Source organism: Macadamia integrifolia, chromosome 3, assembly GCF_013358625.1.
Source record: "Macadamia integrifolia cultivar HAES 741 chromosome 3, SCU_Mint_v3, whole genome shotgun sequence".
NCBI classification, from domain to species: Eukaryota; Viridiplantae; Streptophyta; class Magnoliopsida; order Proteales; family Proteaceae; genus Macadamia; species Macadamia integrifolia.
In genome coordinates, this window is record NC_056559.1 from 26198406 (window position 1) to 26217707 (window position 19302).

Below are 19302 nucleotides of genomic sequence, written 5' to 3' on the forward strand. Positions count from 1 at the left end.
GGGGGGGGTGGGAGTGCAGATGGGGAGGGTAGGTAAATGTAAGTGCATTCGAATTGATCTTCATTGTGGAGCACTACAAATGTGGCATCCAATACTGCCATGTTGGCTCTTCTCTAGACCTCATTGTGTCCATACCACCTGATCACACAGTGGGGAGGTCAATGTCATAGTCACTGAAACTGAGTAACCATTTGTGTGACCACTGTCCACATTGTGAAATGTGAATCCACGAGATCTAGCAAGGTCAATCTTACTCCACCACTGATATCTACCTCTCCTTCTGCTATAAACTGTCAACCTCATTAAAGTTGAGATAGATCCAGAGTTTTTTTGTCCTTTTCTTATTTTTTTACATGTCATTCTTGTGGACTTCCGAATGGGATGCAAACCCAAGATCCAAGAAGCCAGGCATACTTGATAAAACACTTGGTAGAGATTGGGATTTTTCATGGAATTGAGGTTTTAGTCCACTTCCTGTGGTCTTGTACCTTGATGAAGTGTCATTGTGTCTGTTGACCCTTGTGGCATAGCTTTTGGTAATGTAGATGCTTCTGAGCGAGCTTGATGGGGAAGGGAGAAGGGGGAAGTGGGTGTGGGTGGGAGGGAAGGAACACCACTCTCTTGGGTGCCTTGGCGAGACACCCTCCTTGATTTTTGTCTTAAGCTCTTAAGGCATAATCATGAATTTGCTCAGTGCCAGGGATTCTTTTTTTTTTTTTTTGGGGGGGGGGGGAGGAGATGGGGGGAATTGTTAGAACCTTGGACTCTCTGGAGAATTTCTGCTCTCTTTTGCTCTGGCTATGAGTCTCTGACAAGCATTGGATTCTTGAAGTATTTTCATTCTCTCATGTTCGGACTTTTTAACAATTTGCCATTGGTTCAAGCTTGTGTTCTCCAAGTCTAGTTGCTCCCTCGTGCCTTTGGTTGTTAAACATAGAGCATATCCTGGTCTGGGAGTATGATTTCCCCCTGTGCCTTCACTAGGTACCTTTATGCTCAATCTACCAACCTTCCATGTCCAGGGCAGGTTGGGGCAATGCCCAAAGTGTTCCTTGGGCCACTTGTTCCTCTGCTATATTGTCCTGCAGCTATCAGCCATGTAGGCATGATGTCTGATTGTTCTGTTAAGTAGCCCAATTCCTTTTGGTGTTTGTGACCTTACTTCTTATTGTTATACCATATGCCTTTCATCCAATTATTTAGCTTTATGTTATTGATCACACCCAATTCGTCTTCGGACTTTGGATGACTGGCATGGGCTATCTGCTTTATCAACTATAAGTAACCTGTATTTTTGGCTACTGATTGAATACAGGATGTTTGATGTATAAAGAGCATGATATTGGTATTGATCTCGTTATCTGTCTTTTCTGTTTAAAGCTTCAAATGTCCTTTGCCTTCATGACAACTGTAATCTCTTCTTCATGTGAAAATTTCACTCTGACCTATTTCTTCTTGTTTTTCCTTTTTTTCTCCGTCATAACTACTTCTTTGACCTTTAATTCATACTGCTACTCTTTTATCTACTCCACCTTTTGTGAGATAGTGGACCAGTAGCCATATGCATGTGATCTGACAGCTATTACTCATCATACTAATTTTGTACGATGGTCTTCTTCTTCTGTCATTGGGATTTTCCTCTCCTCTCTAAATTTTGATAATCATATCCCCATTCTGAAAAAAAAAATATTATTTCCTAACCTTTATCAGGGCTCTTGCCAGATATAATTTATTATACTAGACATTAGTTTCATCCAGACCTTCTCCTTCCTTTTTCCCCCCATCGTACTTACTTCTTTTACCTTTTTCGCCATCCTACTTTTCTTTTATACATTCCACCTTTTTTGATATATTACTGACCTCCCATCATCCTTGATACTTTTTTGTATGTGTTAATCTTTGGCCTGTGGAATTTTTCCAAGTTGTCTAAATTGTGATTATCTTAACCCTATTCTGAAAACTTTATTCTTTACTAACCTTTGGTGACCTGATGCCGGATGTAATTTATTATACTAGATACGAACTTTTCCTTGAGAAGGTGGACCTCGGTGCAACGGTAAGTTTGCTTCATTGTGACCATGTGGTCGCAGGTTCGAGTCAGGAAATAGCCTCTCTGCTAAGCGTGGGTAAGGCTGTGTACATTATGGCACTCCCCAGACCCCGCAGTGACCGGAGCCTTGTGCACTGGGTACACCCTTTACTTACTTCACCTTGACTAAGATTAAGGCTGGTAAGTAAAACACACATACAAGAAATAATCAGACCAGAGGTTGAACTGTTCAGGGTGTAGGGTCATTGAATAACACCAATCTATTGGGCTCTTGGGTTGATCCAGGTTGACCTGGCAATGTTGACTGCACCATGAATATTATAATTTGGGTGCTAAAATATGGAACTTCTAATAAATAAATAAAGTCACAGAAACTGTTGAAATTAATGAAAGATAATATTTATATAGTGCAATTGCTAAATTGGATTTCTAGTAAGACCCTAGTGATGGGGATAAGTCTTAGTGAGTTGATTTGAGTTTGTTAAAATATAATATAAAGGCATTATGGAAGGTGAAATCATGGTATCTCTAGTTCTCCCACTCTTGTTTCTCTTCTCTTTCTCCCTCTGTCTCTACCTCCGTTCATCCTACCCAAAAGTGAAACTTCAATTTTGTGGATGAATTTTCTTCTTTGATAATGTGAGTGAGATAGGTTTCTTGATTTAAATTGGATTTTAGCATGTATTACTAGAAATTCTTTGTGGTCGAACTCAATTTTGGGTGGGATACTGTGACAAAGTGTTAACACATAATAGGATCATAACACTCACAACATTTCTGAGTGCGAACATATCTAAGAAACACACACTTGGTAGCAGTGATAGCATGCGACTTTATCAATGCCAGAGCAAAGATTGTGAACAAAACAAATACAACCAAACACTTGTTGGGGGGGGGGGGGGGGGGTAAACCAAACAGAGAAGATTCTGAAAAAGTCATGGATAGGAGAGATTGGTTATTAAGAACAATAGATGGCATGCAATTTATTAAATAGAAATCAGTAAGAACTGCGTCGCTATAGTAAAACTTGGGAACATGCACTCAACACATTTAAGAACAGGAAACTTCTAGCAAGTGCTGGTTTTTTTCATTCAGCAACACCATTCTGTTGAGGAGTATAAGTGCAACTAATTTAATGTATCATGCCATGATTATAACAAAAATCAGATATTTCACGTTGGGTATATCCTAAAGCATTATCTGAACAAAAAACTTTAATTGATACACAAAACTGAGTCTTCATTTCAGAATAAAACTGTTTAAAGGCTGATAAAATTCAGAATGATCCTTTAACAGATATAACCACATCATCCGAGAATGATCGTCAATAAAAGTAACAAAATGAAAAAACCTGACTCTTGACATGACATGGACCCCACACATCGGAGTGAACTAAGAAAAACAAAGAACTGTGGGGAACATAATGAGACAAGAATGAGGTACGGTGATGCTTTCTAAGCTCACATGCTTCACACTCAAGACGAGAGAAATTCTTGCAAGTGGGAACCATTTGTTGAAGCTTGCAAAGAGAAAGATGCAACCGGTAATGCCACTGAAGAGGAGAGGATACACTAGAGGTAGCTGAAGCAACTGTAGTAGTAGAGCCATGCTCCATCGAAATTATAGAGTGACTCATTAGTTTTATGCCTCTATAGTTATTGCAGCTTTGATTATCACCTTTATTTTTGTAAATCGGAAGCATAATACTTCTCTTCCATACATCTGGCATTTTCTTTATGCTCATAATCTTATTAAAAAATTTAATTAGACAAGATAAACCACTGATTCCTAAGCTCTTTCACACTTCTATTGGGACCTCATCTGGGCCTTGTGCCTTGCCTACTTTCATCCTCCTTAAGGTTATTCATATTTCGTTCTGACCTGTAAAAGGAAAAATCCTGACCATATTTAGTTTGTTGATCATAAGATATGTCAACTTGATGGAGCCTTATGTTATCATTGCTCACAGGTATGCAATATATGCCTTGTAGCATAAGTTGTGATCTTATTGCTCACTTCATTACAAATAATGTCAACTAGACAAGATTTTATTTCTTTTTGTTTTTGTTTTTGTTATTTTCGGTATAAATACAATGTGGTTTATGGGGCAAGACTTCTCCAGCTTCATGTTACTACTGATGTATAACTGATGGCATATACAAAGAAAACATACGTAATTTGTCGATGAATTCCAGCTGGAAATATTGTTTGCTCTTGGGGACGAGGCGAGGATGGACAGTTAGGCCATGGAGATGCTGAAGATCGACTTTCTCCTACCCAAATGAGTGAATTAGATGGCCATGAAATTGTCTCTATTACATGTGGAGCTGATCATACAGCTGCATACTCAGAAGCTCTGATGCAAGTGTATAGTTGGGGATGGTGTGTTCCTTATCTGTTAAACTATGTTATTGTTCATTTTCCTTTTAGGACAGATGGGCAAAATGTGTTGTCCCCATTCTTTTTTCCATGTTCCATGTGTGTGTGACTACTATGAATATTCATACGATTGTATGCCCTTTTGCATTTTACATATTTCTTTCTGTTTTTCCGATAATTTTCTTTCTTATAGAACAAAGTTCTGTTTGAAATATTGTTTTCAAAGTAATGCCATGTTGAAAGATTATTTATTATGGCTGCCATCTGAATAAGAAAATTCACTAAAGAAATTTCTTTTCTTAATGACAGACACAACCTTTCCTCATGACATTAAGAGCACTTCTTGACTTTATTAGAAAACTTCCAATATAGTCTAGTTTTGATATGCAGCTCTTCTAGTACCCTTTTCCAGGCATTGGAAAGGGGAGGATTGTGGGGTTTGGATTTTAGGATGTCATGTTTGGAGATGCTAATATGTCGGCCAAGAGGGTTGCTGATGCAATAGAATTCATCTCAATTAAGCTCACTAACTTATTACAACAACTTGGTTTACTATATGAACTCTGTTAGCTGTAAACATTTTTAATTTTGTTGTAACTAGTTCCTCTATAGTGAGGAACTCTCTTCCTTGTAAAAATTTACTCCCCCTCGGGGCATAAAGCAGGTAAGATCCAGATAAATCTGAATCCTGATCCAAATTTAGATTCAGTTTTCTCTGGAACCATAACTGACGTGCAATCCAATTGGTTCTATATATAGATACTATATTTCTATCTGGTTCTGACTTTGAAATTTGTGTTCACCATTAACTATCTACATAAACATACCTGTACCCAACTTTTCCAGGATTTAAATCCAATTGCAGCTCCTAGTAAGATAAAAAATTATTATCTATGATTAGACCCATATTATAAAACTGACCTGTTTTGAGAATCGAAACCTTGCTGAAATTGTTGTGTTTTGAGGTGGACCTTGGATATGGCCTAGCACTAATTTCTATCCTGCTTTCCCTTTTCTATTCAGAGAACATCTGTTATTTTACACCTCCTCTTTCTTTCTTATTCAAGTACTTCATCTTTTCTCACTTAATTTCTTTCATCCTTGGGTGCACCCGGTGCACGAGGCTCCCGCATGTGCGAGGTCGGGGGGGGGGGCGAGAACTACACAGCCTTACCCCGAGAACTATTAAGGAATAATTAGTTCATAAGAGGCTAAGAGAGAAGGGGAAATTCTTGGATGCAACTGACTTCTGTTTACCTAAAACAGCCTACTTACTATACTTCCCAAAGACCAGATTCTTATAAAAGACTATCAGAACCTACTTTTAACAAAAATTCGAACATATGAGGTGGTACACCTGTAGCAAAGAGCAATTGAATTTGACTATGTTTGATAAAGCTATGTAATTGAAACTCTAGTCAAAACACCAGAACTCAATTGTAATGGACACTCTGAGAAGAAATTGCAGCCATGTAAGTATTCCCGCAGTCAATATTTAAAACCTAGGCAGACCTGCATTCCCAACATTGGCTACCTGCAGTGGTCAGTTGGACATGGATCCCAAACCCAGATAGTCACGATTATCTACTGATCCATCCATTAAACATCACTGTGACAGAATATAGATCAATAACCAGTCAATAGGAAGGCTTGAAGACTAGAGAACAAGGAGAACAAGAGGAGGAGGGGGGATTGCTGAACCACGATAGACTCGGCTTAGTCTATCGTGATGATGCTCTGCTTTATTTATAGGAGAGTAAATAGACGTTAGTAGGAATTCTACTAAGAGTCAAAGTACAATTACAATAGGAAATAAAATAAGATTCAAACTAGATAGGGACAATCCCCCTTACCGTTATAGCCATAACCAACTAATGTACTGCAGGACGCTATTACCACTGCGGTACCTTTATTAACAATCACATTCTAGGTGGGTGCTGAAATGACTGGGTTGGTGCAGTTTCATTGAATGCTAGAATTTTTTTTTTTTATTGGATATGGCAAAAGAAATATAGAAAAAAGAGAAGTTTTATTAATGTGTTAAGAGTGTATTTAGGGTCACTGATTTAAAAAATAAATAAATAAATAAATGAAATGAGTAGAAAATTTTTATAGATGTCGTCAATGTGTCATTGGGTGACCAATTTTGATATGTTTTATGAGTATTCAACCCTTTCTTTGTGTTTGGGTATGTGTAGAACATCACTATTGTCAATTGCAATTTGTTCTTGTACAAGAATGAAGAATCTGATAGTCATTTTCATTTTGTAGGGGTGATTTTGGAAGATTGGGTCATGGTAACTCCAGTGACCTGTTTACTCCTCAACCAATCAAAGCTTTACAAGGTGTGATGATAAAGCAAATTGCTTGTGGGGATAGCCATTGCTTGGCAGTCACCATTGAAGGCGAGGTGCAGAGGTTGGTAGTTGTTGGTATGAGGTTAGAATTGTCCATAGGAGCATACTTGTCTTGGTACTCATACCCTACTATTATAAACAAAGGAGGCTGGGGTCAATTGACACGTCATTATTCCCCAAAATCAACACCCTTCTTGTGGGTGAGACAGATAGAAGAATTGTGTTGAACAAAACATGATTGTTATAATCTTTTATACAATTTCATGTATATTTCTTTTACATTATCACTTAGTTTTTTGTGGAGACGTGCAAGAGTTTCCGCTAATCTGAACTGTGGGTAAACTGATCTGTTATTCTCATTTTGTTAGCCTTTTATTAGTCCGAATATTCTTATTTTGTAATTTAGATTTTCATTTCCTGTGATTCTTATTCTCTTTCATCTGTAAAGCCTACTATCAAGTGAAAGGTTATTTTATCATTACTAGAGAGACTTGCATATTTGCGATAAACTGTCTTCGAACTTTCTCTTTCCTTGATTCTTCGGTTTGATCCATATATTGTCTCTCTTTAATATTTGAAGAACTTTTTAAAGCATGTTTATGTACTGATATCTTTTATTTGTTTATTATTTTTTGTTTTCCTCTTTAAGTTGGGGGAGAAATCAAAATGGCCAACTTGGTCTTGGCCATAGTGAGGACTCACTTTTTCCACAAAAAGTCGAAGCTTTCCAGGTATCGTCTGTACCTCTTTTCTTTTACAAGATCCTTTACCATAGCTCTTCTATTTACTTATTTTGACTGTTTGGGTATCATCCTGTTAAGACTTCTCTGGAGTTGAAAACTGAGCAAGTCACACTTGCATCTTAACAGAAACAAGCTATTTTGTATTTCTAAGCTTGTTTAAATGACTGGAGAATTGGATTATTGCATGATGTGAAGTTCTGCACACATCCTTTTGTTCTAGCGGTGCAACTTAAGTTGAATTATTTGGTTAAGTTGGTCGACAGCCAACAAAAAAAAAAATTATATAAAGGATCTTTGAAGTTGGCCACTGGTACAACGCTTCAGTGGAAATTTACTTTTTCCTGGGAATGGGGATCGTGTATCTTAGACCACACCAGTAGAAATCTCAGTTATTGGGTGCTAGATTTTGTTGAATACGATAAGCAAGCCCGGAATGAGAGAAGCAGAAACTTGAAAATTCGAGTTCTTACCGTGAAATCTCAGTCAAGGCATCTGATGGTTCATTCTCTCTGATTTTCCTTGCTAGCTAATTTGGGCCAAGAGATATCCTTCAAAATTTTAGTGTTGTCAGTTTTCCCCACGAAAGTAGAGTTGTATTGACAATGACAAATAGGAGCAACCTGTCCACACTAGATAGGAATCAGTACTATCAGAAGCAGTCTTCAGAGTGCACTATACAAAAAACAAACCATCTCCCAATTATAAATGCCAGAAAGCTGGATCCACTTCACCCAGTTACAAATTCATCCTAATTGTTCCACACAATATGTATTCACTCTTCTAATGTCTGTGTCCACAGACAACCAAAAGGAAGCCAATCTGAGTTTTCCTTGGTACCCCACGAACTGATTCCTCCTAGGCTTAAAAATTTGCACATTCCTTTCCATCCAAAGGCACCAGCACACTGCAAAAGGAAACATCTTCACCATATACTTACTGCCCTCCCCTCCACAAGGCCTTGTATTATTCCTCCATGACCATGTATTCCGTAGGGCGCATGTCTTACCTAATGCTTATTTATGCTGCCTCAAGTCTGCATAACCCGTTCCTCATCTTTTATATATTTTCCCCTCCTATTAAAGAGAACAGAGAATATTTATATGAGAAAATAATTTATCAACAACAACATAGACCACTGATATGATTAAACTAATTATGAATGATCATTTTGGATGAGCTGAAAAAAATTGAGGAAAATGGGTCTTTATATTTTATAATGCCGCAAAACCAAAATATAAAGCAGATACAACCTTGTAAGGGGTAAACTGAGTTGCAACCTATACAGAAGAGGAACCCCTCTGGTTTCTAATGTTGGAAACATAGAACCATGTAAACTCGAGCGCAGAGAGAAGTCCACATTTCTGCTTATTCTAGTGACCTAGTCCTTTTGATGACCACAAGAACTGGAGGCAAGAGATACCATGTATTCCCATCCAATGAATTACTTGGTGTGATTTCCCTGGAATAAGCAGCCAAACCCTTTTGCAGTTCTGCCTGAAAAATTATTCCCCGCATGAATCCACCCTAGTCCAGCTAACTTAAAGACCTCTCTCCAAATTTCTTTAGCATGAGGTTGAGATGAGAGATCTAGAAAGCTATAGGTAGTGTATGGTGTAATTGTGGAAAAATGGTGATGATGATATGGTTTTAAACACCTATCGTGGAAGAGAGTGGTTCTGCTTCTGCATACTCTTACTGATTTCTAATTTTAGTTCTTGCAAAAGTTTACTAAGGGCATCCAAACATCGTCTGTTTGTTTTGTTAATGTTTTGCCTTTTTGAGATGAACTTTAATTTATTTTCCTGTTCCATTTTGAAGGGAATATTTGTAAAAATGATTGCGGCTGGTGCTGAACATACAGCTGCTGTTACGGAAGATGGAAAGCTCTATGGTTGGGGCTGGGGTCGATATGGGAACTTGGGTTTAGGCGACAGAAATGATCGTTTGATCCCCCATCATGTTTCTGCTGTTAATGTATGTCAATTAGTTGTCCAAGTTCATTTTTTTCTTTCCCCAGAATTCTTATCTGTGTGCTTGTTTCCTTTAAACTCATTATATGAGTTACTGTTGCCTTTGGTTTAGTGCTGATCATGGTTCTAAGTATTGGTATCGGATTGGTATCAGCTGAGACCGATACCGATACCTGACCGATCTGGATCGGTTATCAGTTTAGGGGTAAAATCGTAAAAAAAAAATTGTACTTTTTGTGAAAAGCAATGGCAAAACTGATCAATACGACCGACCTGATCCGGATCAGTATCGTTAGAGACCAATACCGAGAACTAAATCCTTGGTGCTGATTGTATTTGTGTACATGTTTTCCTTTTTTGTCCGAGAAAGAGAGATTCAGATCTGAAAAGGCATGTAAAAAAGTACATATAGACTTGCTAAATTACAAAAATTTCATTTCCATATTAATAAAATCTAATGATATTTTTGTAATTTTTTCATAACTTCTTTTGGGACACTTCCATTCTTTTTCGATGGAATTAGACCAATGGTTCAGTTTTGCATCCTCAAATTGACCCAAAAGCTGGCTCTTTGGTGACAGGCTAAATTACATAAGCTTTGGTTATTTTCAAATTTATCTACTTTTCATGGGATATTGGGATTCATTCAATGAATAGACAAAAAAGTAAACCAAATAAGTCCTCTACAGAAGACGAGATTCCTCTAATGACTCAGAAGGCACTGGAGGAGTTTCTGCTGGAACAATCTGTGTACATTTTTTTTTTTTAAATTCTGGATGGAAATTTGTTAGAACTTGTTTCCTACCTGATGAGAAATCAATCTCTTCACATAAGGATGTGTGACACTAGAGTACTGATGAATTATCCTTGAGAATTAAGGAATTTTTAATGTGGTGAACATTATCCACTTTGGTAAGATTCGTGTGTGAATGAAGATATTCCATAAAAAGGTTGGCTAAATTTATACTTTTGTTTCCTAATATTCCAAATAATCATTGGATTAACAATTATATCGACTAGTTAATGTTAGCCTATTGTTGTTGTGATTAATATAGGGGGATTTATTTACTTTGCATTTTATTAAGATATAGCTATGGTGGTGTGAGTTGGGGGAAGAGACGACTCTGTTCTCCCTCACTTCTCTGTTGGTCTTTTGCATTTTATTAAGATATATATAGCTATGGTGTTGTTAGTTGGGGGAAGACACGACTCTGTTCACCCACTTCTCTGTTGATCTCTCTCTTCTCCTATTCTTCTTCTTTCATAGTCAGTTCTGTGACATGGATGCTGGATAAAATTGTCAATGTAAAATATTGTAGGTTGATTTGCACAAGGACATATTAGTATGAAGATGCGCTGTATTTGATTCTATTGTAAGAGACTTCTCATATCTGATTCAGTCAGATATTAAAAACCTTTGTCTGGCACAGTATTTTCTATTGCAGCTTGACCTGAATGCTTGAGTGATACTTCTTTGTGCATCTAGTTTCATGTCTATAATGCTTTTTCTAACCCTACCATGCTAAATATGGCAAGAAACCTTCCTTTGTAATTTTTTCCTTGTTTATATAATTTGTAATCAAATCACAAATGGGAAGGTTCAGGCCAATCTCATATTTAAAAAAAAAATAATATACAGATATATATATATGAATTGACTGATTTATTTAAAAAGAATCAAGATGGTGTACAACATCAAGGTATCTCCCCAAACACCTAGACCTAATAAAAAAAATCAATAAAAACAACAGCAACAAGGGAAATAAGAGCAGACTCACAAAAATCTGAGAAGAGGAAATTCCGCCAAAACCAAAATACAAGGCTTGCCTACCTTACTCATCTGCCAAATAATTTGCTGATCTAGATCTTCGATGGAATGAGGTAGTAGCTGAAGAAGTTAAGTGACTAATGTGCCTGACAAGGTGAGAAAATCTCATCAGAAATTCTCCATTATGCTCAAACCACCCTGAAATAATTGCTGAGTCACCCTCAACCACATGATGTTGTTGATACCCTGGGCTTATCTCCATCTTCACTAGAACCCAAAAAATCTTCCCCATCATCTATTCTGTTAATTTGGAATTTCATGCTCTATTCTCTATTCCCGCTATGGGGTTTCTATATCTTAGTTCTTACAAGAATTACATCTTGAACCGTTTTTAAGATGTATTTGTTATTTATGTAATATTTTAGGGACAGAACATGGTTCTTGTTGCATGTGGATGGCGGCATACAATTGCTGTTTCCTCTTCTGGGGGTTTATATACCTATGGGTGGAGCAAATACGGTCAGCTGGGACATGGAGACTTTGAGGATCACCTTGTTCCTCATCAGTTGGAAGCTCTACAAGATGATTTTATTTCTCAGGTCAGCTTTTGTTTTCATCCTTCACATAATTTGCCTTCATTTTTTTTTATTGACCGCTTTACAAATGAATCTCTTTTTGAAAGAGTAAGTTTAACTTTTTGGGTCTATAAGAATTTGTTTGGTTGACTACACAGTCTACACCTACACCGAGATATTACTTATTGAAAGGTAGTCTCTTCTGTTGGCCATTACTCTGTTCATTAGTAGACTTTGGGGTGCTTAGGCTCTATTCATCTGACTAATTTAAAAGTAAAAAGCGTACTGGCTGAAAAATAAAATGCTTAAAATTTCTTTGATGGTTGAAATGTTAACCTTTCCATAAATTTCTAACTAATCATAATCATATGCTATCCATCTTATAAGCTATGTTTATATATCATGACTTTTGTGGCGAATCGAAATATGAGGAATATTTTCTTTTATGTTCCACATGTTATTCATTATTTATCTGGACATAGTTCAAATTTTTGCAGATATCAGGTGGTTGGCGTCACACCATGGCAGTCACATCTGATGGCAGACTTTACGGCTGGGGATGGAATAAGGTTGGCGCTTTCATTTCTAGACCATATTATCCCATATAATCTCTCTTGATTTGAGTTCTTTATATGTCAACTGCTTGAGATGGCATGTTTTATTATAAGCTCAGCTGTTGGTTGCTGCTAAGATTCCACTTCTATTTTTCCTTACAGTTTGGACAGGTTGGTGTTGGTGATAATGTTGACCGCTGCTCTCCAGTGCAAGTTAAATTTCCACAGGAACAGGCAATATTCTTGCTCCCCTAGCTCCCTAAACTGGCTGGAATAGCTCAGTTGGCTACTCTTTCTGGTTGTATGAATATTTGCTTGTTTTGGAATTTTATCTTAGGGGTGCATGCTCTGTCTAAATAATTTTCTAATCTTTGTGCATTTTTCTAAAATTTTCTTGGATTTGATGGCAGAAAGTAGTGCAAATATCTTGTGGATGGAGGCACACACTTGCTGTTACAGAAAAACAGAATGTTTTTTCGTGGGGTAGGGGTACAAATGGACAACTTGGACATGGTGATTCTGTTGACAGGTAAATGCATTTGTGAATGGCCCAACTTTTGAAATTCTGAGTCAGCCTTTAATATGTAGTTGGTCCGGATAATGTAGTAGCATGTAGATGTGGGCCTGTTGATGTCGTGAGACAAAAATGAAGAGCTTTCCATGAAGAATGCTTCTACCCAGTGTGAGAATGGAATATGTTTTGTCCTTTTCATGCTGCTGTTTTCTGTTAATAAATAGCCTGTGGACCAAACATTAAACTGTAATACCAAAAAGTAATAGTAGTGGTGGGGGTGGTGACTGAATCCTTATCAGAATTGATATTTTTTATAAACCTGGGGAAGATGTATTATTTTTGTATTTGGGGAATGAATTAATTGAGGAATCAGGAAATTAGCTGGTGATAAGAATCAGTAGTGCGGGATAGTGGGTGTCATTTCTTTACTTCCATCTGGATAATGGCCATGAAGAAATTGTTTCAGTAGCTAGTATCCTCTCATGTCAAAGGCCTTTCTATTGCTCATAGAAGTTGTCGGTTTTGTTGCAAAAAAATTTTCCTAGGGGGAGGGGGGGTTAATGTTAAGAGTACGAGTTCATGTCTGAAAGCTTAAGAGTTCATGTCTGAAAGCTTCAAGTGGACTTTGAGGATTAGAAATTGGGTTTGGTGCAATGGGGATAGATGCTTAATCAGCCTCGATGAGTGTCTTTCTTCTCATAGCATTTTCTATCATTCCCCAGAGTATCTTTAAAGAGTCGATTTCAGAATGTGATGACTGAATCTCATTATGGTGTGGTTCATTAGGTGATACAGATACTTAAATATGTTATTTTCCAACTTGGGAGTTCATTCTAACTGGATCTGATAAACCATACCTTGTTAGTTTGGGGGATTTTCTTTACTATCATTAGATTACAACTAACTTAATCTATTTAATGTAAATGGACATTCCCATTGACCCAACTAAATGGTGTTCCTCTTTATTCTTGCATATGTTGTACATTAGTGTTGAATTTTCAAAAACCTTGAACCTTGCATGTGACTTTGCTAGGAATGACCATTTAGGAACCCCAATTCATGTAATCATCCAAGTTGGAACCAAAAATAAGTGGAGAACATGAACATGTTTAGTTCCTTCTTTTTCTTTAGGCGCTTCTTTGTGCTTTAACTCTCTGTAGACTACTGAATGTAAACGATAGTTTATTGAACTTAAAACTCAAGAGGGTTAATTGACTGATTAGTTGAGCATACTTTCCTTTTTCTTGTCATACATGTAAGTTTCAAGTTACAGCTTTTTCCTTTCTGGAAACTGCAGAAATATTCCCCAGATTTTGGAGATATTGAGTGTTGATGGATCTAGTTTCCAACAGATAGAATCATCAAAGGTCGAATCACTATCAGGTACTTCTCTGCAGGTTCATTGGCCGTGCACGTTCCAGTCTGAGCATTTGAATTGGTTTTTCTCAGTATATTCTTTATTGTTATTCAGAGTTACTCACCTTCAATGGTTCTATTTGAGCAGACAAGACGTGGGTTTCACCATCAGAGAGATATGCAGTTGTTCCTGATGAAACAGTAAGATCATTTTTTCTTTTCATTCCTTGGTTTGAGAACCATTGAAAAATGTCATTTTCAATCTTTCACGACTTGCCACACCAGCAACCTTGAGTGGGCACATGCGGTAGAAGATCCAGCACCTATCCTGTGGTTAAGTTTCAGAAAACAAGTAGGGATAATACCTTAAAAAGCGATTTTCAAAGTAACAAAATCCCGGAAATGTCATTAGATTCTGTTTTATTGACACGGCATTTTGTAATTTTACAGAACTTTAAACTCGCATTTTTATCACGTGTTTGTTTCAGACTGAAATTTAACAATGAGATGGGTGTGGGGCCTACCATTGGTCATCGTATGAAGTATGAACCAATCCATGCCCATCCAATTCTCTTATGTGGCAAGGAAACGTGACTTTGCTAATCTAACAAGTGTAGTGACAATGTTGCAAGACATAGTGAATCATTAACCTGTGGATCATTCTGGCAGATGTGAATGCAATGGTGGGTTAACTGGAACAAGTTTTGTGCAGATGCAGGGGAAAACTGTCGTTCCAATCAAGGGCAATGGCAGTGATGCAAGTGTCCCAGAGAATGATATCAAGCGGATGCGAATCTGAATCCTTCACTTACCCAAAACCTTGCCAAGTGTCCCAGAGAATGATATCAAGCGGATGCAAATCTAAATCCTTCACTTACCCAAAACCTTCAGAGCTTTTGACTACACAATTGAGCTCCCAGCGTTTCATTGTACTGTGTAGCTGCTGGATGTCGTCTCTCACGTGTTTCAGAGTATCAACATCACTGTAAATACATGAACCGCTACAGAATAATGTGTTTACTCCAGTACTCTTGCATTAAAAAAGAGGGCTGTTATTCCTTGGTTTTCTAATGTAGTTGTTGAGTGTTAATTTCAGTGGTGTTCCATATATTCTTGATTCTCAAGTGCTTTATGACTTTTCTTTTAGGACCGAGTTTTCCTTTACCATGATTGAAGGAGGATTGCTAGCATCGTATTAGCAAAGGGGAGGGTAGTTTCGACCTCATCAAAAGGGGGTGGGAGTGATGCTGACCCAGAGTCCAATCACAAGGTCACATCACATGTATTCCTTCTCTACGGGTGAAGGGAATCCGGGAAACTTTCACCTTTCTTTCATTTGTTTATGGATTTAGTCTTTTACAACTTCTCTTGCAAGTGTACATATAATTATGAAATTCCTATTTTCCAAAAACTGCGTTTTTCATTTATCATTAAGAAAATTTACAGGAATTCTTCCCAAGTATCACACTATATTCATTTCATTGATACATATCGACCTCATGTATTCAAAACGATCGACATTGATTTCACTTTATTTGTGAAAAATTTATACTTAATCTCTTTATAAAAGTCCCAATGTAATTCTCTATCAAAAAAAGAAAAGGAAACCCCCCATGTAAATGCACTAGGCATTGGCATATGCAATGCTGAACCTGAAGACTACTTTACAAGACCAACAAAAACCCAATTGAATGACAGAAAATAGAAGCCTACACATGTACAGATACTGCAAGGAATATAAAGGGGGCCTCCCTTGGAATTCCTCACTTACATTCTGGAACTGGATATTTTTATATGAACTGGAAAGATTTAAGAATAAATGAAACGCTACTGTGACCCTCATATATACAAGCTTCCATGAACGATGAACTATTAACCTGAACGATTTACAAATCCTGTAGTCTTCCTTTCTGATTATCTGAGCATGTCTCTCATGTCTAGCATTGGCCTGTTCAAGAAGGGTGATGTATTGAAGGTGTTTCCATCACTGTAACGTAACGAAGGGTGGCCAAGAGGCAATGGCCGGTCCGCAATTGATGGAACCTCGATGTCTCCTTCCAGCATCCTCAGTGCATCCAAGATTGTTGGCCTTAGAGCCACCATGACATGAGCACACAGAATCCCAATTAGGAGAAATCTCTCCATAATTTCCTTCAGGTTGGGATCTACAGCATCCACATCTTTCAGTAGCGAAGCATCCAAAGCTTCTTCTGTCCTTCCTGATTTCACATGTGTCCACGCCCAGTCTGTAATCAGGAATGACCTTGGTGAGTCTGAGGATTTCAAGTCTAGTGCTTTCCTTCCACATATTATCTCCAATATAACCACACCAAAGCTATAAACATCACTCTTCTCTGTCAACTGGCCATAAAGCGCGTACTCCGGTGCCAAGTAGCCATGTGTGCCGGCAACTCTGGTGGTGAGATGAGACTGCCCTTCACTGCATTGCTTGGCCAGCCCAAAGTCTGCCACTCTAGCCTTCATATCTGCATCCAATAGTATATTGGTGGCCTTAACGTCTCTGTGATATATTGCAGGCTTCACTCCATAGTGAAGATAGGAAAGCCCCTTGGCCACATCCAAGATTATACTCTTCCTCTGAGGCCAACTTAGAGGTTGCTTGTTCATCCTTCTACCGAAGAGATGATCTTCAAGGTTCCCATTTGGCATGAACTCATAGACCAAGTACCTCTGTTGGCCTCTTTCATCCTCATCTTCCTCTTCTGTAACACAACATCCTCGAAGGGGTACTAGATTCCTGTGCTTTAGATTGCTGATGAGCTCGACTTCATTGCAGAACTCTGCATCCCCTTGAAATTCTGATTCTGTGATCTTCTTGACAGCAACTGGAGTACCATCTGATAAGGTCCCTTTGTAGACAACTCCACACCCACCTTTCCCAATCACATTCTTCTCTGAAAAATAATTTGTAGCCATCTCAAGGTCAGCAATCTTGAACCAGACTGAAACATTATTGCGATGCGACCGAGGTTTCGATCCCTGCTGCTCCTCTACGTCAAACCCAGAACCCCGATGGCCTTTCCTGAACCAACGCCACCAGACAGAGAAACCCAATAAACAGGACAAAAGCAGAAGACCCACACCAGCACCAATCAAGGCAGGCACGAGAGCTGAGTAGCTCTTGCTGCTTCCATCCATGGCAGAAGAAGCAATTGGGAGCCCAAAAATGCAGGAAGCAGTGCTGACGTTCTCCGGCCCAAATTCATTGACAACTCCGCCGGCGTAAAGAATTGTGAAGTACCAGCAATTAGTGGCATGAGAAATATTACCATCTATAGCAGTTAAACTGGCTTGAACCTTTTGGCCGGCGGCAACGCAGGCATCACAGGCAGTACCAGAGAGATCAGAATAACATCCAGAGTTCAAAGAAGTAGTGTATCCAAGCTTGTGAGTCCAATTTTGCTTGGTTTCAATTCCTGCACAAATATTGGGAGTGATAACAAAGCGATTAGGGTTGTTAAAGCAGGAGGAAACAAGATCCGAAGGGAGAGAGAGGGAATCAAGACTGGATTGGAAAGCATGGAAACAAGCTATGGAGGTATTGACATCTGGGAGCTGGAAGAGGGAGGTGGTTTTGAGGCGCTGAGCAAAAGCGATCCCATAAAGGCTGAGAAGGGTCTGACAGCAATCGCTTGTTGTTCCATTTTGGCCTGTGTTTTGGTAGTTTCTGCAGGAAGAATCATCCCAAGGGATCGTCAGCACATAGCCCAGATCAAGTGGACATGTAGAGACTGAATTTGCAGCTGAAATTGAGAGAAACAACACAACTATGGCCAAAAACAAGAACCCAAATTGAAGCTTCATCTCTCCCTAAATCTCCAAGTTTCTCTAGGCTTGGTATTAATTGGTTTCCGGGTAGAAGAGAAATACATAATTAAAGTAGAGGAAGCTTGGGATGATCGCTCCTTCAGTCTCTAAGTCAAGAAACGTGAAGGATTGACAAATGGGGTTTTTTTTTTTTTTTTTTTTTTTAATATTTAAAGGCGTTGATGATGATGCAATGAACAATGGAGACGTCAACTTATAAAAAGGAATAAAGAAATGGCTAAGCGACCTTCTTCCCTCTTTCCTTGGCTCCAAGGAGTCATGAAAAGTGAGTAATACCAAGAAAAAAGAGGAGTTCCATGTCTGATCAGCAGTATACTTTTGTTACTTCAACGGTAGAGGGTAGCCGCCACATCCAAGCAACAAATCTCTTGTCCAAAGCGGCAAGGGCGGTTTTTTCTTGCATGGCCACATAGAAAGGCTTCCCTATAATATCAATCACATGATTGGTCAGATCAGCCCAGGATTTCTGCACAAGTTAACCCCAAAGTCCTTATGTTTCAAGTCTTAATCCAAACGTTTTATAGTCTGCAAAATGGAAAGACAACTCTTTGAATCGAGAAAGATTGATGGACTAACAAGTGGATGCATAGGAAGGAAGGGGATGATTGCTTCTCCGGAGCGGTGATTCAACGTCTCTCGTCGTGGTGTCTCTGTTTTAACATATAAAAACATAATTATTGCATCACCATTTGAATATGTATCTATCATCCAAATGGCTATGGAATGACCTGAGTGATCAGCCGTCAAGAGAGGAATTGGATCAAGAAGGAAAGTGTGATTTGACTTACAGTCTAAAATATGAAACAATCACTATCATCATTGATGGTAGAAGGAAATTAAGCTACATGGGTAGCTTCCCTATGTAGATCATCAATGTTCCTATGGGCAATACTTTGCAAGCTCTCACTTTTTTGGGAGGAAGAAGGAGATCTATTTTTATTTTCTGTTGGAACGCCCTTAGGGTTTTAACCCATAAACGGGTGTAAGAGAGCAAATAAGGGTCGGACACTCTTTCACCGTTGATTGGGCTCACTGTCGCTTCCGCCAAATTAGCTCACTATAGATGATTTTTATCCTATTCTTTTGGGATCAAGGAGAGCACAATAAATCTAAAATTCATTAAGTATCTTGGAATCATCTTTGCCACTCCAAAGAGAAGGATGGCTTGGGTTTTAGAAATCCCCTGC

At 38.4% G+C, this 19302-nt stretch overlaps 2 protein-coding genes across 9 annotated transcripts in view; one reads left to right on the forward strand and one right to left on the reverse strand.

The window, feature by feature from the left end:
• Positions 1 to 15618, forward strand: part of LOC122073909 (ultraviolet-B receptor UVR8-like) — a 16938-nt gene extending 1320 nt beyond the window's left edge. The window contains exons 2-13 of one of the 8 annotated variants that reach the window (XR_006138901.1): positions 4246 to 4432; positions 6701 to 6868; positions 7436 to 7517; positions 9348 to 9503; positions 11693 to 11866; positions 12340 to 12411; positions 12559 to 12630; positions 12807 to 12925; positions 14208 to 14293; positions 14412 to 14467; positions 14979 to 15251; positions 15414 to 15618. Coding sequence is in view for 7 of the 8 variants with exons in the window: in XM_042638606.1 (XP_042494540.1) it covers positions 4246 to 4432; positions 6701 to 6868; positions 7436 to 7517; positions 9348 to 9503; positions 11693 to 11866; positions 12340 to 12411; positions 12559 to 12630; positions 12807 to 12925; positions 14208 to 14293; positions 14412 to 14467; positions 14979 to 15065 (1259 nt within the window). In the remaining variant the exon portion in view is untranslated. Of the gene's footprint in view, positions 1 to 4245; positions 4433 to 6700; positions 6869 to 7435; positions 7518 to 9347; positions 9504 to 11692; positions 11867 to 12339; positions 12412 to 12558; positions 12631 to 12806; positions 12926 to 14207; positions 14294 to 14411; positions 14468 to 14978; positions 15375 to 15413 lie in introns of those variants that run through there. The other 7 variants (XM_042638606.1, XM_042638608.1, XM_042638607.1 and 4 more) reach the window with 7 other exon arrangements.
• A 239-nt stretch (positions 15619 to 15857) lies between these two features.
• Positions 15858 to 18493, reverse strand: LOC122073908 (probable receptor-like protein kinase At1g11050). The gene has a single exon (XM_042638605.1). The coding sequence runs from the start codon at positions 18089 to 18091 to the stop codon at positions 16181 to 16183; it is 1911 nt and encodes a 636-aa protein (XP_042494539.1). The 5' UTR covers positions 18092 to 18493; the 3' UTR covers positions 15858 to 16180.
• Positions 18494 to 19302: the final 809 nt, after the last annotated feature.

What these genes read in the sequence shown, in the direction of transcription:
- LOC122073908 (XM_042638605.1), bottom strand. Translation starts at nt 18,091, where the DNA reads ATGAAGCTTCAATTTGGGTTCTTGTTTTTGGCCATAGTTGTGTTGTTT.